This window comes from Gekko japonicus, unplaced genomic scaffold (genome assembly GCF_001447785.1).
Source record: "Gekko japonicus isolate JY-2015 unplaced genomic scaffold, Gekko_japonicus_V1.1 scaffold738, whole genome shotgun sequence".
Classification (NCBI taxonomy): domain Eukaryota; kingdom Metazoa; phylum Chordata; class Lepidosauria; order Squamata; family Gekkonidae; genus Gekko; species Gekko japonicus.
In genome coordinates this window covers 571,854-595,662 of record NW_015173145.1, presented here as the reverse complement: position 1 = coordinate 595,662, position 23,809 = coordinate 571,854, and the positions used below count along the sequence as shown (strand labels likewise).

Below are 23,809 nucleotides of genomic sequence, written 5' to 3'. Positions count from 1 at the left end.
GCCAAAGATGCAGTAGTTTGCAGCTCTCTCTCTCAAGTATTAGGTGTATTTGCAGTTTTACTTATAGAAAAGTCATTTATAATTTTAAATTTTGTTAGTATAAGAACGTAAGAACACAAGAAGAGCCCTACTGGATCAGACCAGTGGTCCATCAGGATCCGCATCCTGTCTCACACTGTGGCCAACCAGTTCCTCTGGAGGCCAACAAAAGGGCATAGAGGCCGAGGCCTTCATAAGAACGTTAACAAGAGCCCTGCTGGATCAGACCAGTGAGGGTCCATCTAGTCCAGCATCCTCTCTGGCACATTCACCAACCAGTTATTTTGGAGGGCCAACAACGGGATACAGGGGCTAAGGCCTCCCCCCGAGACTGCCTCCTGGCTCTGGGATTCAGAGGCTTACTCTGAACGGGGAGGCTCCCCTCAGTCCCCATGGCTAGATTAGACCATAAGTAATGCCAGTAGTACCAGTTTATGTCGCTAAAGTGGCAAGTTTACCATGGCCAGAAAACACTGCATTTTCCCCCCAAAAAAGGCCACCCCCCCGACTTCAAAGTTGGCCAAAATTTGACATCTAAGTCACAGCAATTTTGCACTCCCTGCTATCTTCTCAGGTTGCCCCTTTTCTGTGCTCCTTCCCTAGTGCCTGCTGATGCAATGCACCAGTTCCAGTTGTGTGTTGTTTTTTCTACACTTAAAAGTGGAGTTTGTTTAATTACTGTCACATACGCTCAGCCCAATTCAGCAGAAGTACGAACCATTAGTGATCTTATATGCAATCCCATGGGGTTATATCCCCTGGACCCATTCTGGTGGCAGTGTTTTCCTTTCATCCAAGGCGTTTTCCTTTGGCGCAGGAGGCTTAAGGAGTGCTTCCTACTGCAAAAGCCTCTTGCTGCTTCATATTCTCTCGGAGAGCAATACCTTCCAACAGGGCAGAGACACTAGAGATTTGAGGCAGGACAGAGGTAGGCTAGGCAAATGATAAGACCGTACACGTTTGCGCTTGCTGGTCCATATAAATGATCCTGTGTCTGGAAATGAGGCCAATGATAAATTCGGAGTATCCATCCACATGTGAACCAAACACATTGCAGAGCTGCAGCCTCACCCTGCATACATCATAAAATTAATGGCAACTGCACCAAAACGCCCTAGATCCTCGCTGCAGCTGAAGAAGCCTGTTGTGGCAAGGGAAGAGACTCAACTTTCCTGTCCGATCAAGGTATGAGTGAAGAGGAGGAGGATTCTAATCTGGCTTTTCAATTGAGGACTAAACCACAAGAGGAGTAAACAGCATATTTTGGCCTTGGAAGCAGAGTTTGATGTGCAGGAGCTTCGTATGCTTAGCTGCTCTGTTTTTATCTGCATATCATGTTCTTTAGCTAGCAGACTCAAGGGATGTGGAAGAGGAAGCTCTGCTGTGTCTAGCAGATATTAACCAGAGTGTGCAGAGGTTCCTAGGAGTGAACATCTGCTGTTCAAAAAAGGGAGCTTTTTGTGTAATGCTGCTTGGGAACTCCAGTCCATTTGCATTTGAAAACTGAATGGGTGCAAGGATACTTGGGAAATAGAGAACAGCAGTGGGGTTCAAAAGCAAGCACCACGTTTCTCTGCTTCAAGTGCAGGTTAAAATTTCCAAACTTTGTGAAAAACTAAACTGAATTTAGAATGCTCTGGCTTTGAACCAAACTATCCAAGATCAATTGGCTAAATACAGAAGAGCAGACGGGGGAAGATGAGGACTCACTGGAGAAGCTCCTATGGTCAACAGACTTCTCAATCCCCAGATCTATAGGGGAAGGGAACAGACGCATGAATCTCTCTCACATGCAAAGACAGATGAGGTAACGTAGCTACACCAATAAATATTAACAGCAGCAACCTGTTCTAATTAGGCTTTCACTGATTCACAACAGACGTGGCATTGTCACCTTCTCCCTAGAAGGCTAAGAGTGCCAGATACCAATTTTGTCCTGTACTTCTGTTGCCCACCTACACTTATCAGTAAGGGATCAGTCTCATTGTAAGGATGTCCTCCCATTTTCCAAGCTAGAATGCCAATTTTTAATGAAATAAGGGGCAACAAGACTCCATTTTGTTTTGGCTACTGGGACGTGCCATGCTGGTGACTTAACAGAATCATACGTCTTTATTTAGCTCTGAAATATGAGATTCTCTGGTTTGAACTGAGTCCAGTTGGGTTTGGGCACTGACTGGCACAGTGACACTGGTTCTGGGGGGCACATTGCACAGGTTCTGCTGCTGGCCTGGCAAACATGCCCCCTCTCACCACCACCACACACCTCACTTACGTTTCTTACAGGGAGATCTGCTTGCCTTTTTCCCATCCCCAATTGCCCATAGGAAACAATGGAGAACTGGGGGCACCCTCTTTGGATGCCCCTGGAATTGGACCCCCTGGTCCAATCTTTTCAAAACTTTGGGGGTCTTGTGGGGAGAGGCTCCAGCAGCTACAGTCCAAATTTGCAGCCTCTACCTCACCCCCCCCCCCAGCTCCCTGCAAACGTTCCAGAAGATTTTCGCCATTGACTTCAATGGCCTCATTGGATATAATGGACCCGAATTTTTCGAGAATTCTGAAAATTTTTGGATATCTATGCTTTACCGGTATAGATATTTTGGGTTTTTCGGGTTTCCCCAAAAAGAAAATTCAGGTTCAATATATCCGAATCTTACTGGATATTTTTTTGGGGGCACACCCCTAGAAGAGACTCTCAAGATGCTTGTGTTCTGGTTCTAAAACTATCTAATGGTGGATAGAGAAACATCTCAGGTTTTCTGAATAGTGAGTAAAGCTAGCTAGAATGTTAACATGACCTTCAACCTTATTTCAATCTGTCCCTTTCTAGTGGGTACCTAAACAAGTTCACTGTAAGGGAAATATTATTTAGAGGGAAATTTCTCAAATTCTGAAAATATATTTAATATATTAAGTGTAGCTATACAAAAAGTATGATCTGGTAATTCTCAGAAATAAGAACCACCACAGTACACTAAGTAACAATCTGCAGTATTTCATCTCAAGATTGCCACACACAACTTAATGTTCATCTTTTTATTGAATATTCAGGTAAATATTTCACATTAATACAGGCTACATAAAGTAGAGCCACTATACGACATGAAATTTACTCAACGTTTTTTTCCTTTTAAGTATGTAAACAATTATACATGTATTTACCACCCTAAAAGGTTGAAATCATGTAATCATCTAGTTCTCTGCTGCATACAAGTAGCATTCAGTAGTGTTTAGCCAAAAAGCACTAGGTTCATCCGATTGAGTTCAAAATGGCTAAACTAACTGGAGAACAGAATCAGTTGAATAGGTAACTCAATTTGTTCTTACACAACAGGCGAACAAGTGTCTCTTGTTACAGCCCACAGAAAAAAATTGCTTAGTTAGGCACATTAAAAAATTCCCAGGTTCTTCCAAGGTCATAGGTTTCTCCAAACAAGGCTTAAAAAGAGGTAGGCCCTCCTAAATCAGTTGACGTATTTGAGGTGCATGTTTCCAATATGAGGTGCCCAGGTGCCAGGCCAAATCTACAGTGGAAGAAGCATCAAATATAGGAAGTTAAATGTCAGGGCATAGCTTACACACCACTATCAAAAGCTGAAGGTTCAAATAAATTCAATAGGACCAAAACCTTAGGGCTGGCTAAAGCCTGGTTCCAATAAAGAAGAGATGAATAAAAAAGCGATGAATAAATTCTAAAGGTCTTGTCCACACATGCAGCTGTCCCTTCTGTCAAGGCAGAATCCACCAACACACATTAGCTGTGTCCTCTCTCTTGAGAGGAACCACAAACTCTTGAAAGCAGTCACTTGGTTCAGATATCTGACCTGAACAACCAACTTAGAAAGATCTGGTTTCCACCTTAAGTACCTACTGTACCAATTAGTGATTGGGGAAGGATATACTCCAAATAAGCCACCACTGGGGAAAAAAATTGATTTGAAAAATGACTCCAGTTTAACATAAAATTACTTTATTTGTTGAAAAGAAATACAGTTCCAACACAAAGCTACTGGGGTCAATAGTATCTCATCATGTAAACACTAAAGCCCAACAGTAAATCTACTGGGACTGAACTGACCCCTCCCCCAAATCATAGCCTCTGCTTAATATTATAAATGTAGTGTTACTTTTACAGTTACTGTGATTAAACCCTAACAGCATAAAAGCGTAACAGCATAACTCAAGCAGCATTATATCTGTCACCTACACTGAAACATTACAGCTGTTAAAGACTTCTCATCTAATAAGTTATTTTCCACCCCATCCTCAACAACATACAGAATTTGGTCGCAAAACAAATCTTCACTTGAACCAGCATTTCACTTTCAGGGGGTCCAAAATGATCCCAGTTCAGACTGCAAGCAGCAGAGACCTTAGCTACAGCACTTCAGCAAACTACCGTAAAAACCAATGGCAAGAATAAAAATGATTCCTTCAGCTGACACAGGATTATTTAAATGCACAACTTTGCAACTAAAAAAAAAAAAAGCTTGGGAGCTTCACACTTCACTTAAGTGTTATGTAAAGAATATTAAGATCGGCTTGTAAATTGATAACCAAAGTTCTCCACCAGAGGCATAACTGAGCCTGATGTACTTCTAGTGAAAACTGTCCTTACAATGATGTAGCATGGTAACAGGCAAAATTCAGTGTATTTGGGGTCACACAGTGCTTTCATTTTGATATTTATTCTGGTGGAGTCAATTATGCTCCAATGGTGTTCTGCGGTTTTCCTTAATTTTTAAGAAAGTAAGGGGGGTGCTAAAACAGTGGGACACAATTGACCCCAGTATTTAAGAACACATGAAATATGAAGTGGTACAGGATTGCTATATAAATTTTCAGTACTTTTTGGAAGATACCATGCAATTCCATTGGCAGTAAAGGGTAAGCATGCTCTGTAGGTATAAAACTACACCTAAAATAACATTGTATAGGAAAACATGAGATTTGAAGAACTAGAAGCCTGTTGTATAATTTTAATGCTTAAGGCAAAAGCTTGAGACTTAAAAAAAAACATAAGGAAGGAATTAATTACTGCACCTGCTGAGCATCAGTACATTCTGTTGAGTTTTGGACAACCTTTATCATGGGATTCCATGCTGGGTCTGGAGTATGCAGTCCATTGAAGAGAGGGCCACCTGGTCCATCAGCTAGTTGGGGATGAGAAGGTATTATAGTGCCTCCATACATGGAAATTGGTAGGGCCTAGAGCAGAAGAAGGAAACAGGTTGAGAACAAAGTTTCACGAGTACAGGCTTGTCAGCTTACAAAGTCGTAAATTAGAAACATACATCTACATATCCCTGCATCTCATTTACAAGAAAAACTCTAATGCCTTTTGGAGTGGAAACTCCTAGCAAAGTACCCATTTGGCTTCCTTTAGGCGATTGTGAAAACTCTTTTATAACCCTACCCAAGAGAGGATGGAATCTTGCTCACATTTATGTGAAGCAAAAATATGTACTGCTTTTTCCTTCCAAATAAACTCCTTCTCCTTAACAGATCTGATTCTTCTACTAGAATTTCTAAACGTTGTAGTAGTTTGTAATAACAGCCCTCACACATACACAATTCCAGTCATCAACAGCTGGAATTATATTACACATAATATCCAATTGCAGTCAGCTTGCGATACTATGTCCAAATCATTTGGTTATTCTTTACATACCAGATAATTATTTTTCCCCCCAGAGAAACGTAAGGTTACAGTTCTGGAAGGAAGGGCAAAGAACTGCAATGCCTTGATATTTATGGAGCAGAAGACCAACCCTATCTTCATTTGCCGCAATTGAGCTTAGTATAGGCCAGAAAAACAGCTTTAGGCCAAGTATACTTAGGGTAGAAGAACAAACTAGCTGTTAGCTAAGAGAGAAATTTTAGGCTATGCTGACATTTTTATCACCCTTCCTCATGATGTTCCAAGGAGTTCACAATGAACCCCTCACCACCATTGTATCCTAACAAGCCCATGGAATAGGCTAGGGCTGAGAGACAATTACTAGTCTACACTCATTTAACCAGCTTCAAAGCTGTGTGTGTGTTGATCTAGCTCAATACCCTAACTACTGCACAACACTGTCACTTACACACTTCTAAAATAGGTAAATCTTTGAAACATACTTTAGGGAAATCCACAAAGCTGTTTGGCATAGGCTGTTGGAAAATGTTTGAGGGTGCCACTATTCCAGAGTCATCTCTCTCCATTGGCTGATGCTGGGAGAAGGTGCCTGGGTCCGATAATTGCTGATGCACTGGATGATTTCCCATTACAGGCTGGGACCAACCTGACAAGCCTTCTGGAAATACAATGGTACTTGTTTAGATATCAGTGACAAAAACACAACAGCTTATCTCACAGACATTAGGAAGTTAACAGAGCAACCCGATGGGGGGGAAGGGCCCTGAAAGCACTCAAGGAGCCAACTGACCTGTATATTGGCATATGTCCAAGACATGACAGCATAAGAGACACTTACGATGGCGCAGCCACCCAGTGCCACTCCGTGGCTCGTGGGTGCTGGCCCACAGTGTCCGCTCATTGGTGCAACTGAGGCATAGGCCCCTGCACTGCCATGGTTGTGGGAGGTTTCGGGGGCATGGCCAGAGTTAGTCGGCTCCCTGAGCCCTTTCAGCCTGGGAAGGCCCCCTGCCGGAGGCAGAAAGGTACCCAACAAAAAAACATGGTGTGGCCCACAGGCGCCCATTGACCTTGAAAATCAAGTTGTCCCCTGCCACTGCAGCCTTGCCATTAGGCTCAGAGGAACTCAGGATGCAGACTACCGGCTCAGCTACTCACCTTCCTCCCCGGGGCGGCCAAGCCCCTTCCCCATCACCCAATCGCAGGCCCCCCCCCTTGTACAAAAACTTTCACCAGGACACCTTGCAACTCAGTAGTTAAGAGTGCGTGGCATGGCTGTGCAGACTTAGAGCAGGCAGAGAGGCACTTTGGGGGTGGGAAAAGCATGAACAAGACACTTGGCACTACAGGGAAAGCACTTGGCGCTGATGCACAACGAGGAGAGCAAAGTCTGTACTCTGTGGCTGACCTCTCCCATTTCAGAACCCTAACAGGTACCCCACCACCTTTGGAGGCTTGAGCCACAAGGGCAACCACACACTGACAGGTAAGCAAGGGCAATGATGCCAAACCTGCTCCCCCATTCCCCTCGCTTGAGTCTGAGTGCTGCAACAGCGTCTCCTGCCTCCATCCCAGCATTGAGTTCAGGGGTGGGGTGGCACAAGGCATGGCCTTGCAGCACCATGGCCCTTGAAATGCCATGGGGAAAGATCCCAGAAAAGTTTTCCGGGATATCGGGTGTGTGTGTGTGTGCTCTGTAAATTGCCTGTAAATTCCAGTCCAAGACTACCTCTGCACCATCAAGGAGGAACCTGGGGGACCTGAGGGTGGTGCTGCATGCCCCCATGAGGCCACCCCGGGGCCCCCCTCTCCTGCTCCACCACTGGCAGGGGTGGTGCGGGAGTGCCCCCAGCAACAAACTGCTCAAACCCCTTTCCCACTGTCAGGTGCCTGGTTCTGCTGACAGGAGTTGGTTCCTTTAACTGAGTGGAGGGTGTGCTCCTGAAACCAACAGCAACTCCTGTGGACTGCCCCTCTCCACTCTCTTCCTAAGATGGATGCTGGACTCCACCCCCTTGCCACATGGCCCGACGGGCTTTGGCAGCCCTGTCTGTCATAGTGCCATTGCCTCCACTGACCACTGCAAGTAGCTATAGACGCTAGCCTGATTACGAGCAGAAGACACTGCAAATGCAACGACTTTGTCTGCTGGCACTTAGGGAATAAACTAGTGCTGCTTTAGTAACGTGGCGGCTAGCCACTGTGGTGCAGGCATGCCTCAGGACTGCTCTGCCCAATGCCCTCGCTTCTTGCTGATTCATTTATTTTATTTATTTATTTTTCACATTTATACCCCGCCCTCCCCGATGGGCTCAGGGCGGCTTACAGAGGCAAGGCAGAACCTTGCCATAATAATAATAATAATAATAATAATAATAATAATAAAATACATATAATATAAAACATATAATACATCATAAAACATCCTCAGTTAAAAACATGGTGCTCAATAACTTCCATAAATCCAAAGATGGCAGATCGTAGGTCTGAAGTTCCAAGTGGTGCTTCCCACGGCTTAGGGCTTCTTCAATATTGAGATGTTTCCTCAGGGCGGTGGTGGTATAGTAGGGGCAGCGGCTCCTACTCAAAGGCCTGGCGGAAGAGCTCCGTCTTGCAGGCCCTGTGGAACTGCATAAGGTCCCGCGGGGCCTGGATCTCCCCTGGGAACTCATCCACCAGGTAGGAGCCGCCACCGAAAAAGCCCTGGCCCTAGTAGCAGCTAATTTGATGTCCTTGGGGCTCGGGATGACTAACAGATTATGGGCCCCTGACTGTAGTGCTTTTGGGGGAACATATGGGGGGATTTAGTTCAATCCACCCAAGACCACATGACAAGATGTGAAGATGGAAACTGCTCTCTCCAAAGGTTCCAACTAATCATACAAACTCTCCTCAGATCTCTCAAGTTTGGAAGTACCCTCAGTCGTCCCACCTCTTTTCTTCTTGGATGTTCTGCTGACATCTCGAGTTAAACATATGCCACCACCACCCTCCCATCTTTTCCTATGTGGGAGACTCTGGCCAAGCCTGTTTCTTTTTTTAAAGGAAGCACTTAAGCAAGTGAGCCCTGTACTTGTAGCTGAAACTGATTTCTGATTTCACTGTGGCAATTCTCACTAGTAGATACTATTGTAAATCTACAGTGATTTACCTCTGCAACTGTAGAAACTGGTGCAGAAAAACCAGGAAGCAAAACTCCAGTGGGATTCTCACAAGCATGCGCTCCTTCTACCCTAGTGTTTGCTAAATCATGCTACCACTTCCTTTTCAGCATCTCCAATATATATTCTTTTTCCCCCAAAAAACAATTTATTAGGATATATTATCAAGTCAAATATTTTAGTTGTCATACATCCTTTCCTCTACATATCCGCCCCCCTGGCTTCCCACAGTGCTCCAACCTCCAGCCCATTTCTTAGATCTTCTCTATTTCCCCCTTATCCTTTAATCAAACTACTGGTAACATTTCCTTCACCTATTGTTTTCTTATAATTGTCTATCTTCTAGTAACATCAACTTTTCAATAACTGTCAAAGCAAATTAAGTTGTCCTTTACATCCCAATATTTCTCTAAGTAATCCTTGAAATCTTTCCAGTCTGCATAAAATTCTTCTGCTTCAAGATTTTTTTCCTTGTCATTTTGTCCATTTCAACCATAAACAGTAATTTCTTTATCCATTACCCGATTTCCAGAATTCTGTCTTGTTTCCAGCATTGAGCATAAGTCATTCTAGCCGTTGTAATCATATACCACATCAAAGTCCTTTTCCCTACATCGACTTCCCCTACATTGATTTCTTCCATTTTAAGTCCCAACAGTAGTATTTCAGTAGTATTTCAGGTTCTTTCTTAAAATTACATTTCACAATACAGTCCAAACTGCTGTAAGGAACCACCGTCCACCCTGAGCAATTACAGGGTGCGTCAAATCGCCATTTTACCCTGACCGGAAGCATCTCCAATATATATTCTTTACCTGTTGTTACTACTTTTAAGCCAGTACACTGTAAATTCCTGCTAGAAAGGTCTTTTTATATCAGCCTTCTCTAATCTATTTAGGATATCTCTTTTAAATTTCCATCTGTCACCATACATCACCTTTCCTTCCCACCACAACAGTGAAGAATTACACCAAATTCAAGACCGCCTCATTTAGAAGTTCTCTCCTTAGCAGCTCCTGAGGAATGATATTCCCCCTATTTATGGCTGTGTCTGCCATTACCAGATTCTTTTGTGGAAGGTGCTTGTTTTACTGTTTTACATACCAGGAAGGAGACTACAGACAGGTGTAATGTTCAAAGCACCATTTAAATAATTTCTGCCTTAGCAATAGGATCTTAATGCACTACTCAAGACAGTGTTCTTTTCAGCATATTTTCTTTCTCTTCTAACATACCCCACAAATTCTTATTCATTTCTGCACGATCATTATGTAAGGTAAAACTCACTCACCTGTCACATTGTTAACACCGAACGACCAGATACCACTGTGTCCGACAGGGGCTGTGAAGTTGGTTCCCAAGGGGGTAGGGGTGACAGAGCCTCCTTGTCTAATTCTAGCAAGTCTCTCTGTCCCAATAGGCGGAGGCACCTTTCGATCTTGATTCGAGCTCCCTGATTTTGGCTGGCCCAAGGTTGAAGGTGCAGAAGCGGCTGAAAGGGGTGAGGATGATCCCGAGGAAACTGATGGAACAGGAGATTCACCTGATGAAAAAATAGTTCTCTTGCTTTATTACACATGAAATGCAGTTTCCTCAACCTCTGTTTAAGGAGTGTCACTAGGGATCTGACCAATACTTTACCGCAAGTAGTTTTAATTGAAGTCAACATTTACTCTACCAAGGAAATGTTTTTAGTACTGAAACATCTGTATTCTGTGTGAAGATTGTGTTTTAATTTATCTGAAATAAGAAAAAGTCTTGGTTCAGAGGAGGCAATTCCTCTGCAGGATGGGGCATATTGTCTTATCTTGGTTCCTTAGGACTTCTACATCTCCTGCAAGATCTCTTCCAGGTGTCCTGCACTCAGTCCACATACACATGGGGATCAGAGGGTCCATGGCCAGTCACACTCAGTTTGAAGATAATTATAGAAGACTGATCAGCCAGGAGAGGTGCATTTTTTCACCTTCGGGAATAACTGACCACAAATATGCAGCTCAATCTAAGAGCCACTCAGCTAGTTTTTCTTCTCCTTTTCCTTTCAACTCTAGGAAAAATTAGCCACCAAGGAGAAAGAAAGGACTGATGAAGGCAGGCAGGCAGGCAGCTTCAGTTCCTCCTTTTCTGCCTATAGGGAGAGGAGCCATCACAATCCCCATAATACAGAACTATGCTCTTAACATGCCTGAAGTGCAGAAGCTTTAAATTTAGAGGGGAGCAAGTCAAAGCAGGTCTACTCAGAAGACCCATTGTATCTGATGGGGCTTACTCCCAGGAAATGTGCTTAGGATTGCACTCAAAGTGTGGCTTGGATTCAGCCAGCTTTCCCAATTACCTTTCGTCTCATTACTACAGCTCCCCACCTACACAGCCTTTGTCCTTGCAGGTCCCCAGCACTTTCTGGGCTGATCCCAAGATCCCAACCCTCCTCCTCCCATTTTTGTCAGTGGAAAGGCTGGTTGAATCCGACCCATCAACTATCTCATATCTATATTTCAATATCCTTAACCTGGAGTGAGGGAGAAGAGATTCATACCCTCCTGTGCTTAAAGAGGCATTTATGTCTAAACAAGAAAACACATTTATCCATCTCTGCAGACAAAATGCAGCTGGAAAAGGACTCTGCAAGGAAAAGCAGTGAGAGGAACAGAGAAGCATCCCCTTCTTCCCACACTATTCCTCTGCTCAAACTCCCTCAAGGCTCCTGTTGGTTAAAAAAGAGGGGGAGGAAGGCACGCATACAACTGTGTGCCAGGTCTAGTTTGCTGTTTTTAAAGTTTTTACTATATAACTTATAGCAACCAATACATACATTTAACCATTTTCTCACCAACAAGTATTTAACTAGCTCATTAGTTCCCTAAGTTATCAAGCTGCCTGTTTCCCAAGCTGTTCCACAAAATGACTGTCTCAGTTTCGGTACCACAGCACCAGCAAAACGGTCCAGAGTAACAGACTAAACAAGTGAGTCAGACAATCCCACAAAGCTCATACATGAATTTGTAGCACTCGTCCAAGGATGTGGTGAAAAATGCTGCCTGTTAAAGCTGGGAGTCCCAACAGGTGCTGGCCCTTGAAGATAAACCCGTGCTCCTTGAATGTTGGCTGAAAAACCCGTCATAGGTGCCGAGGAGGAGTTTGACGAGCTGCCGGATGGATCTAGAGAAGGTAAGCCTGAAATTAATACAACTGTGTCTGAGAACATGACATCACAGCATCAGAAAAGTAACCCCTGTTGTCCAGCTCACCTTAGGAACAATACAGCCCCCCATCCTGTTTTAGTGGCTTAGGCTCAGAGTATGACCATGAGATGGACACCTGCTCCGTGACCCTGAGCCAGCATTTAATAAAAAGGATCAGTGGTACTAGATCAGGAGTACTCACTCCACAGCTCACAGAGAGCCACAATCGCAATTACCATCAACCAAGACAGCCACATGACTACTGTATGCCATATGCACCACCACAAACACAATAATGGAAGAGAAAACTATTAACAATGTATATTTATATATTAAACACATTAGTAACCTTTTAAATGACCAGCATACCTCTGCATGTATTGGGTTGTGTCTCCCTGCTACTGGTGAACCTTAACCAGCCCTTGAGCATGGAGAAAGGGGGAGTAAAGCCACCCTCAGTCACTTTGGCCAGCTTGCTCTTTTCCTAAGTGGCTGCCATGGTGATTTTACTATCTCTTCTCTGTGGCCTCCCAAGAACCACCCGGGTGCTGAGACAGGAGTGCAGAGGCTGCGAAAATGTGTATTTTGTGTGTGTGTGTGTGTGTGTGTATGTGTTACTGGTCAGGATGGGCCCTTTACTCCCATGCCCAACACAAGACCCACAGCTCAGTGAGGCTGACAGCTTGCCGGTCCTCCAGTGGCAGCTGTTTCAAATTATGAGGCCTTGCCCAGTTTTCTCAAAACATGGGTCAAGCACCATGCTGGGGAACAGTGCTCAGAAGACCTATGGCTGCCATATCGCAACCATACATGGCTCCAAAGCCACTGAGTATCAATGAGCTAGATTATATTTGCCATGTTTCTAGAAAATCCTAGGTAAATCCTAGAAAACTAGAAAATTACATCCTCCACTTTTATACTTTTCCTATCTACATTTAAGAAAGGAAAGGACATGTGTAGCTATTTTGTGCTTTACTTAGGTCAAGATGCGGACACTGTACACTACACTATTCCAAGAAATCAAGGTTATCTGCACACTTATCTTCAAGATGAAGTAAAGTAATACCAGTTTGGTCCAACAGTAGCATGTAGTGACCACCACAATTTAATACTGGGACACAGCTACAATTAAAATTCTAAGCAAGGAAGCACAATTAGAATCACAATCCTGAATGTGTTCTTACACTGTGCTCTACTGAAGTCCACTATTCTCCTTTCCTTGCTCACTGCTGTTCAATGCGGGGAATGGTTAAAAGGTTAAAAACTCAGCTGCTGCAAACATTCTCTACGGCATAACTCAAAAAAGTACGCTGTAGGGGAAAACCATCAGCACAGTAAAGGGTGTCTCTGCCCTTGGTTCCACATGCATGCACGTTATTTGATTTCTGTGTACTTGAAGGTACCAACTTCACTGAAAAAGCACTATCTGAAGTAAGGAAAAATGAAAGTCCTCTTTGATGTCACATTTCACACATATAAGTCATCATCTGATGTTGCAGTCAAGTGTTGGGATGCATGTATGAACCTTACTCTTCTTATTGTTGCAATGCTAATGGAGCAATCTGCTTTTCAGTGCAAGTTTTAAAATATACATTGAAAAGTAGATTACCTTTAGCATGTGAAGCTTCTGCTCTTTTCCAATGGCTGTCCTTGTGATTTGTGGGGACCACTGCAAAATGCATAAAGGACTAGCGGCAGATTAATTTGGCCTCTATTGTAATACATGAATGAATGTTCCTGAATGGAAAATCCTGCCAGTGTCGAAGGTCAAATTACCTTCAGAATCATGCCTTTTATTGGGGGGGGGGGATGTTCTCATACACTGGAGAGAAAGTGTCTAGGAAAAGGTCATTTTTATTTAGGTTGGCTTAAATTTCCTCTCAATGAAAGCCCCAGAACACGACTAGAACAATCTGCCAGAATTTGGTTATGAAGATGAGCAGGCTAAGCAAAAATCCAATTTTATCTATCAATCACAGAGGTAAGGACTGGCCAGCATTTGACAGAATTGTTAGAGATCAGACCTATGATTAACTTAAGAGAAAAACCTTTAAACCACATCGGAGAAAATTCGTAGAGCTAACACTGAAAGGAAACATCACTGGGTTCTACAATATGCAGAATTCAAGATATAACCCTCGTTCTAGAGATCGTTCAGGGATCAGGACATAATCACCGACTGTCAAACACAAACGTCCCTTACTGCTGTGCAATCTGGTTCACCACTACATGTGATACCATGGCTAATCCTGATTTATATGAACTACCAGTAACTTGCAAGCTGCTGCACGGTAGGTCATGTTTCTCCTAGAAAACCCAGGAAAACATTGCAAAAAAGATCGGCCCCAGGCTTTGTTTGTTTTGCTTTTCTAAACTTTTATTTCCTGGGATTTCCCCCTTAGCTGTTTAGGTGACAGCTTCATTTCAGTCCAGTTTCTAGGACAGAGCAGAATTTGGGAACATGTTGAAGGATGGGGATTAGTTTGCAATATTTTTCATTGCCCAGAAGTAGCTCTCATTAAAGAAACAGTTGCCGATCCCTGCTCTACACCAACTCTTTTGTGAAGTTTTAATTTTGTTCATTAACTTGAGCAGCCAAATGGAAAGACAGGGCATAAATTTAATACATGACAGGCTCTCATTAAATAACTCCTCAAAACCCCAAAACCACAGCTGAAATCACTTGCTCACAACTTTAATGCCAACAGCTTACAAAGTAGAGTTTTTGCTCACAAGACTCCACAGCTTAGAGGGAACATTGCTGGTGAGGAGTACTTTCTAAAACAGTGGTTCTCAACCTTCCTAATGCCGCGACCCTTTAATACAGTTCCTCATGTTGTGGTGACCCCCAACCATAAAATTATTTTCGTTGCTACTTCAAACAGCCCCATTGCCACGTCTCGCTGTCCCCGCGGCAGGGATTCTGCAAAGAGATGAGATCCTCCGCCGCGATTTGGCGAGACTTGGGAGCCCTATCCTAAGACCATCGAAAATTTGTGTTTTCCGATGGTCTTAAGTGACCCCTGTGAAAGGGTCGTTCGACCCCCAAAGGGTTTGCGACCCACAGGTTGAGAACCGCTGCTCTAAAACGTCGTGGAACCACAGCTTTAAAGACCATAAACTTCCAACTTCCAATCACTGATTTCCAATTACATTAACCCACGCTGTATAGTGGAGAAAATGTCAAATGGGCAGTAAGAATAGCCAAAGACCTCCCACAACGTCTGCTCTCAGATCCCCTTGGACCAAGATCACTGAAACCCATTGTCTGAGGGTGTATGGAAAACAATCGTGCAGGCAACACAATCACTACCTTCTTTCCCACACAGAACTGTAGCAACTCACCTACAGGACTAGTTGAAACCCTCTGAGGAGGCCGGAATCCTGGCGCCTTGGAATTATCAGAATGCACATTTTCCATATGCCCCAGCACAGAGTTACTCAAAAACGTAGACTGGACAGTAAAAGACGGGTCTGCTGCTGCTCTTGCGGACAGTGAACAGTCTCCCCACCCTTGATTAGCTGGCACCTGGTTGCTATCAAAAAGACTACTAAAGTGATTGAAGAGTGTCGCTGGCCCAAAGGTAGGAGGCAATGATTTGTTTGCAGGGTTAATATGCATCTGAGAACCGTTCATAACGTTCATGGGCGAAGAGAGCTGAACTGCCGGAGGTGGACCTTGAGAAGGCGTTAAAGGAACTGCGTTTGTAACAAAAATAGACTGAGGTTCTTGATGTAGGTTTGCATTTGGTACCACTGAATAAAATGAACCTCTGGGCTGCATTCTGTGAGAAACTCGGGGTGCTGGTACAGCTAACTGAGGTAAGTTATTATTGTCCTGATTATCTGTAGCAACTGATCTAGGCGAAGCTAAGCTCAATGGAGTGGGTTCTGAACTGGAAGAAAAAGGCATAGATATGGGAGGACTTAAGTCGGATATACTGGTTGGCAGTGTCTCATCTTGGACATTATTTGGAGGTGCAGGACTGCTGGATGTGCCCGTTTCTAGGCTGCCTGGATTGCTGTTAGCCGAGATATTGCCACTGGCAGAAACTGATGGCACGCATGCATTTCCAATCGATTGTTCGGGTGTCGATGCCTTTTCTTTGGGAGCTGGGGCAGAAGGAACAGCGTCCGTCTTAAGTGTAGATGGCTGTGCCTGTGGAACGCTAGCAGGTAGAAATGTCGTGGGAACATGCCCCGTATTTTCAGATGCCGGTGAAGCAGAAGGCAGTGTGCTACATGTAGTTGTCACAGTTGAGATTGCTGTCGTCATGGTACTGGTTTTAGGAACGCAAGCAAACAACTGCTTTCTAACCGAAGAAGGAGTCCGGTTACTTGTCACGCACAGCGGCTGGGAGGATGCGACTACTGAAGGGATAGTACCAGGACAGCTAGAAGCAGCTAAACCCGTAGACTCAGACTGCAAAATATTGCCATTCTGGTTACCGACGCGACTTGAACTGTTATGCTTTGGAGAGCTATTTGTGCTGCCTGGGTTAACTGGCCTCACTGGGAATGGTCCCCAAGTATTTGGAGAGTTTGAAAATGTTCCTCCAAACTGGGCCATAGGTAAGCGAGGGTGACGAATTTGTTGCATAGTTTGGGCAGCCAATATGGCAAAGTGAGGGTGCGAATAAGCTAAGGGAAGAGAGACTGGAAAGGAAGAGCGCACATTTGCTGGGACGTTCTTGTTTAGTTTGTTAGCAGACTGGAAAGTAGAAAGCGTTGATGACTGAGAGGTGACAAGAGATGGTGCTCCAAGAGGAAACGAGTTTTTGTTTGAAGCTGAAGCAGTACTGACGCCAGATGAAAAATTTGAATGGATTGATTTGGTGCTGGAAGCAGGTGTTCTTATGTGTGTTTTGGGAATTAAATCTTCCAGTTCCTTTGCAGGATCCTGAATAAGGGCATTAATAAGTTGTACTGCATATCTTGTTGATTCTGTTCCACCTCTGAAACAGAGAAGGAGGTGTCACCTCAGGAATCCAAGTCTCAGTTCAGTACAGCATAAATTCATGTTGAAAACATTAGGTTGAAGCATGAGATTATTACACATTACCTTATCGTGATCATTCTTTCTCCATTTTTATCTTTTTGCTTGTCCACGTCAATATGAGCACCAGTGACATCCTGGATTGCTGTGATGTTGCACCCACCTCTTCCCATTATTCTGGACACAACCGATGCCGGGACAGAGAGTTTTTTTGACCTAAATGACAAGGATGTAAATGACAGGTTAGCATTACAAGTATTTATATCATTACATTATGCACATCTGTAGAGACGTTACTCAAAACAATATATGCCCAGGGCAACAAATGACATTTTCCTGATATTCTATGAATTCTTCCAAGTATTTCCACAAAAGACTGAGAACATTTCTGCTTAGTAATTTGTACCACAGCAGAAGAGCCATTTAAGAGGGAGACTGACTCCTGACTTTGTCAAGCAGAGTGATGGGATACAAGCCATTACATATATGCTTGTTTGGGCATGTCTTCATTTAGTTTGGGAACTATTGTTCTAAATTAATGCTACCTTAATTGCTATTATCTTGCAGAAGTAGTCCCTTCCCCTAGAAAAGCTAAAATATACCTGTACTACCGGCAGTCACACTGATTTGTTAATATAGGTTTAAATCCATTCTGAAAGTTGCCTTAGTAGCTTTACAGAGAGGCGTATGACATACTGAATGGCTTGAAAAGAGAATGTAATGTAAGACCTGCTCGCTGGAGCAAGTAGGAAGAATAACCTGCCTTCAGGATACCTTCTTCCACCCGACAGGGAGAAATCTGTTTCCACAAGCAAGGTTTTCCACACAGTGCGGCACTCGGGTCTCGAACTGCTGAACTACCGACCTTCCACAGCCTGCAGTTCAGCGTCTTAACCACTTGAGCCACGGCAGCTCCCAGATTGTTTTTAGCAGCCCTCAAATTCCTTAATTCCCTTTCAGTCACAGATTCCAATTTCTTCTTCTCCTCAGTTCTGTTATCCCAAAGCAATGCACTAACCCCACCTAAATGCAAATCCCCCTTTCTCTTATTCACTGCCATTGTCTGCCCCAGGAAGTTTCTCAGCAACATTTTGACCCCAATCACCACCTCACCTACAGACTTTTCATGCCATCATACCCACTCCTTAATAACTTAGGTGGAAAAAATACCTTTTTGCTCCTGAACAGCAACGCCCTCCTCTTTGAAGCTGAAACTGCTCAATCGTTGTTGACTGCAGAGTGCTGCTTGGTGAAGGGTCTTTCAAAACTCTGCCCACTTGCCTGATGAGAGTAGAAGAGACATTTACATTATTAGGAGAAAAAGGACATGTTTTCACATTTCCTTGCCAACTGGTAAGAGACAGAAAGAGTCCTTACCATTTAATCCCCTGGCAAACAAAAGCTTTCTTATTTCTTCCATTTTATTGGTTACACTAACATCCCATGCTTCCTACAAGGACTCAGAAAGCTGAAAATGGATTTTTTAGGCCATGTTGCTACAGATATTGGCTGATCCCAGATGTGCTTAACTCCACATATGGAACAGCAGCACACTGTTCAAGAACAGTTCCTGGGCTAAATCAGGAAAGGCTAATCCCCCCGGCCAAGAATTGTCTAAAACCCTAGCAAGTCTGACAAAGCCAAATGTGTTAAACCTAACAAAGAAAACGATCTCAGGCACAATTCAGACAGCAGTGCACTTAACCTATGCCAGGGGTAGTAAAACTTGCTTAACGTAAGAGCCACATAGGATAAATGTCAGCTGTCTGAGAGCCTCAAGACATGAACAAATATCACACATGTTTTTATTGAAAAAGATGCAAATTTGCTTTTATTAATATTAAATTGACAACTTTAGATGTGGAGGGAGGTGAGAGAGAGAGAAAGGTGGAAAGAAAGCAAATAGATGAGGGAGGGAGCAACTTTAACATTAAATGCATCCTCCAAGGCCCCCCCGCCCCCGCCCCCATGCCAGCTAGCTTGACTTGGAGAAGGGATTTAAAGAAACAAATGCCTTCTCCAACCTGGCCGGAGGTGGGGGGCTTTGAGAATGCATTTAAAGTTCAAGTTGCTTCCTGTCTCTGCACTGGCTGGGGAAGGGAAGACCAATTGGGGAGGCATGCCTCCCCTTTGCTTCCCTGGCCACTGTAGCGGGAGCCACACAATATGTGTGAAAGTGCCACATGTGGCTCCCGAGCCACAGTTTGGCCACCCCTGACCTATGCTGACAACAGTGCTAACAACCATTTCAACAGGATTTAAATGCACTTTACTCTTCCATATCACACCTTCAGTGAGACTGAAGTGCAGCCTGGTAGCCTGTGTGGTGCAGTGGTTGAGAGAGATGGACTAGGATCCAGGAGATCCAGATTTGGATTCCCACTCTAAACTTTAACGGGTTGCTTACCTGTAACTGAGATCCTACAAGAGATCATCCATGCACACAGGCATGGGTTTTGCACTGGTACAGATTTCACTAGAAAGTTCTAGGGCTTTAGCCCAAGAATTGGTACTTAAAGTGATCTTACCTACGGAATGGACTATACCTCTCCTAGTTCTCATAAATACTTCAAATTAAGTGATGTCACTAGTGAGTACAGAGGACAGGTTAAGAGGCTGTACAGGTGTCCATTTTACAAACATCAGTTAGATTTAAGCAAATTGTTTTTGTTCATCGTGGTCTCTTTGCAATCCCACATATGGGCAATTAGAAAGACTTACATGATAAAGACAGTTGGTACTGTTTTAAGAAAGCACAAAGTTTCAGACAGCCTGGCCAAAAGATGCACTGTGCTGAGCTACAACGTCAATGGCACATTGGGAAATGAACACTGATATTGTTGACCAGGCTATAGTTTTCCAAGCTTCACATTTGAAGGGCTCTCTTTTCAGAAAAGTGGCCAATATATAAAACACCCTGAGAGAGGGCACTCTGATGCACTGAGACATACAGAAACATTTCCATTTTGCCACACATATGTCACTTGCCCACTTTGCCATACTAATAGCGACTAGAAAGGCCATCTCCCAGGAGAGCAAGCGTAGATCCGTCGTAGCTACCGGTTTGAAGGGGGTGATGTATAAGCTGGGACAAAAACAACAACAGACTCCAGGCAGGTACCACAGGCTGGACAGAGATAGAAAAGACCCTAAGAGGGATTTGGTCAATCAACAGGAGAAGACTGTGGAACCCTCAATCAGGCAATGGTTCACCAAAATCGCCACCAGATGCATCTTCATTGAGGAAAAAGACAGTCCTGTATCCTGTAAGGAGACCAAATAGGGGGAAAAAACATCAAAGAGGGATGCTGAAACTGGATTGAAGGTATGGAGAGAAGCATAGGTCGAAATATGAGACCATTTCACCAAATATGTGTAGCAGGTAGAAAGTTTTCGAGAGTTCAGAAGAATTTCATGGACTGCAGGAGAAAATTCAGTGAAGAATCCTCCAGCCTGTCAATTCGAAGAACCCCAGATCGTGAAGCAGCACCTGGCCTCAACCCTGAGAAAGAAGGTCTGGCACCGGAGGAAGGGGTAGGAAGGTCCCCCAGGAGAGACGGAGCAGGTGAGGAAACCAAGGCTGTCTCGACCACCAGGGTGTGATCAGAATACAGTTAGTTTCGTCATGGACAATTTTCTGAAGTACATGGATAATCAGTGGGAATGAGGGGGAAGAAACAGTAGAGAGTCCCAGTCCACTGGTGGAGAAAGGCATCCCCACTGGTTGTGGAGGAAGGTCTGACCTGACTGAAGAACTGGAAGCATTTGCTGTAGTCTGCAATTGCAAAGCCATCGATGAACGGGCAGCCAAAATGTTGAAAAATCAGACTGAGGTAATGAAAATTTAGGTTCCACTTGGTCTCGGGGGCAGTCAAGTGGCTCAGAAAATCCACCCAGACATTGAGGACGCCCAGATCACGTATCGCCGAAAGTCGCATTGTGGAGCAGGTACCACTCCCACAGGGTGACTGCTCATTTGTACAGGGTCCCAGAGCCTGTGCCCCTCTTCTTGTTGATGTAAAAAAAGTAGCAATGGATGTGGCCTGCACCACCCTGCTGGCAAGATGCGGGCGAAAAGACCAGAGACCATAAATTTGAAGCAATTGATGTGAAGCCTGGTGTTGCCAAGGGACCATCTGCTGCTCGTCGAGAGGTCCTTGTACTGGGCTCCCCAACGCCAGAGCAAAGCATCCATGGACAGAAGAACCTGAGTCTGGGGGTGCCAGAATGGCATGCCACACAGAAGGTTCTCCTCGATGGTCCACTAACGGAGAGATTCCAAAACTTTGGAAGGAAGGGTAAGCATCATCTCCAGGGACTGGGTGCATAGTTGGAAGGACCAATGGAACCACAGTTGCAGAGGTCACATGCAAAGAAGAGCAAGTGGAACCATGAAGACCATTGTCGCAAAGAAGCCAAGGAGTTTCATGATTGACCTTGCTGACTGAATAGGAAAGGCCAGAAAGGTGTTGGTCAGTGCAAGGATGGAGGACGCTCGATACTGGGAAAGAAATTTTCTCCTTGACATGTATCTAGGATTGCTCCAATAAACTGCAGGGTTTGAACTTGCTGAAGAGAGGATTTCTTTGGATTCACACAGAGACCCAAGCAAGCCAGGAGGTTCAACGTGAGCTGTGACATCAAGGGGTGACCACAAGCCATTTGTTGATGTAAGTGTAGAACATGAAGCCCTGCCGATCGATCCGTAGCTGTGACATCAACGGGGCGACTACAAGCCACTCACTGATGTAAGGGTAGAGCATGATGCCCTGCCAATGGAGCTCCACCACCACCACAACTATGGACTTGGTGAAAATGGGGGGCACCGTTGAAAGTCTGAAAGGAAGGACTCTGTAATGGAAGTGGTCATTTCCAATTGCAAACTGAAGAAAGCATTGATGTTGAGGATGGATGGTTATGTGAAAATAGGCATTGTGCAGGTCTATGGATGCCATCCACCCTTCTTTTGGTAGAAGGGAGAGGATAGATTGGAATGTAATGCAGAATCTTGTGTATTTTACAAAGGAGTTCAGTTTGCAGAGATCCATGATCACTCAAATGCCACCCCATTTGGGGACTGTGAAATATTTGGAGTAGAAGCCAAGAGTCTGTGTGGTGATTGGGACCAGTTCAACGGCACCCTTCTCTAGAAGGGCTTGGACCTCTTCGATGAGGGGGAAGAAACTGGCGTAATGATGAAGTGAGGGAGGATCAGTGGTGAAATGAACTCTATGGCATACCCCACCCTGATGATGGTAAGGGTCCAGCGATCAGTGGTGATGGCTTCCCAAGCTGGTAAATAGGGAAGAAGTCAGCAATCGAGGAAGCAGATCAAACGGACTGCTTGGGCTGCAGGATACGCTTTGCAGTAGGAGTTTTAAACTTCGCACAGTAAGAAAGTTTGCTATGGAAGGAATTCTCCCTCCAAGAGTTTTGTGGAGGAGAGTGATGGCACTTAGAGAATGGAGGTCTCCATTGCTGAGACTGAGGGCGTTGGGTGGACTGCTGAGAGACCCCGAGGTTTCATGCCTTTTTGCGGCTGTCATCCACTGCCTTCAGTGGTAGAATGAAAAAGGCCCTCCCCATCAAACGGTAGGTCCTCAACCTTTGATTTGACATCTGGTTGTGGAGGCGCAAAACACAACCATGCGTGTTGGCGAAGAGCTACAACGGTAACTAAAGTCTTTGAGGGACAGCCAACAGCATGACAAATAGTTGATTTATTGGGGGGGGGGTTGTATTTTTATTGGTGCATGTGTGAGACTATGTTTGCACCTGGAAGTCATGGTGACCTCTGGTGACTGACTCCTACTGGGGGCTGGAAAATATTCAGAGAGGTGGTTGAATAAAGCATGCCCCCCCCTCCCGCCTCCAGTATTTCAAGAAGGTCTCCCATCCAATTACTTGTTAGAGTTGACCCTGCTTAGCTTCCAAGATCTGACGAGATCAGGCTTACCTGGGCTATCCAGGTCAGGGCACAAATAGTTGATTTGCTGCTCAGAGATGGCACAGACCTCTGAAAGAGCCACCGATAAAGTAGGCTGGACATCTTCTGGTATGGAATCCAGGATAGGGTGAACAGCACAAGCCACATTAAAGGCGTAAGCAGAGAGATGGGATAAATAGCTGTGAATGCAGACTGTCATAGATTGCAAAGAGCAGATTTTCTTAGCCACTGCGCCGACCTTTCTGCCCTCATGGTCTGGTTGAGCAAGTTGTCAAGCCTGCTTGGCCTTGGTAGAGGAATGTCTGATCGAGTTAGGAGGATGATTGAACAAAAACTTTGACAAAGACTCTTGGATCTTATATAAAGTATCATACCTCTTCGATACCGGAGGCACGGAAGCAGGGCGAGCTCACAGTTTCTTAAGGGCCGCCAGGTGAGCAGAAAGCAGCGGCAGGATCGTGGAGGGTGGTAAGTCCGCTCGCACTAAGTGATGGACAACATCCTTTACTGTGTGTGTGTATTGGTAGCACCTTGCACTTGCAAAGCCATGGCTAGTCGGGTGATGAGTTCCAGGTAAAAGTTCCAGGTAAGATCTCTCCACAGGAGAGAGACAACCCTGTTGAACCGCATCATCCCCCATCAGAGTGATGTCAAGATTCTCATCACCCAAAGCGGAGTGGTCAGAGTCGGCTGCGGAAGAGGCTGATGAGGACTGAGGAGATGCTTGTGCCACATGGCCAAAAGTTTCAGAGTGGAGGCATCAGCTAATAGGGCGATCTGGTTTGACGTCTTATGAAGAGATTATAAAGGCTGAGATGGCTGTAAGGGAGTTGCCAAAAT

The 23,809-nt window shown here is 44.6% G+C and overlaps 1 protein-coding gene across 1 annotated transcript in view; it reads right to left on the bottom strand.

The window, feature by feature from the left end:
• Positions 1-3,063: 3,063 nt before the first annotated feature.
• LOC107119731 (ankyrin repeat and KH domain-containing protein 1-like) overlaps positions 3,064-23,809 on the bottom strand; it is a 118,775-nt gene continuing 98,029 nt past the window's right edge. Inside the window, exons 29-36 of the mRNA XM_015422313.1 lie at positions 18,193-18,303; positions 17,089-17,238; positions 15,372-16,981; positions 11,839-12,003; positions 10,136-10,387; positions 6,166-6,341; positions 5,086-5,250; positions 3,064-3,566 (exon numbers count right to left, since the gene is read on the bottom strand). Coding sequence (XP_015277799.1) covers positions 3,507-3,566; positions 5,086-5,250; positions 6,166-6,341; positions 10,136-10,387; positions 11,839-12,003; positions 15,372-16,981; positions 17,089-17,238; positions 18,193-18,303 — 2,689 coding nt within the window. The 3' untranslated portion in view covers positions 3,064-3,506. The remainder of the gene's footprint in view (positions 3,567-5,085; positions 5,251-6,165; positions 6,342-10,135; positions 10,388-11,838; positions 12,004-15,371; positions 16,982-17,088; positions 17,239-18,192; positions 18,304-23,809) is intronic.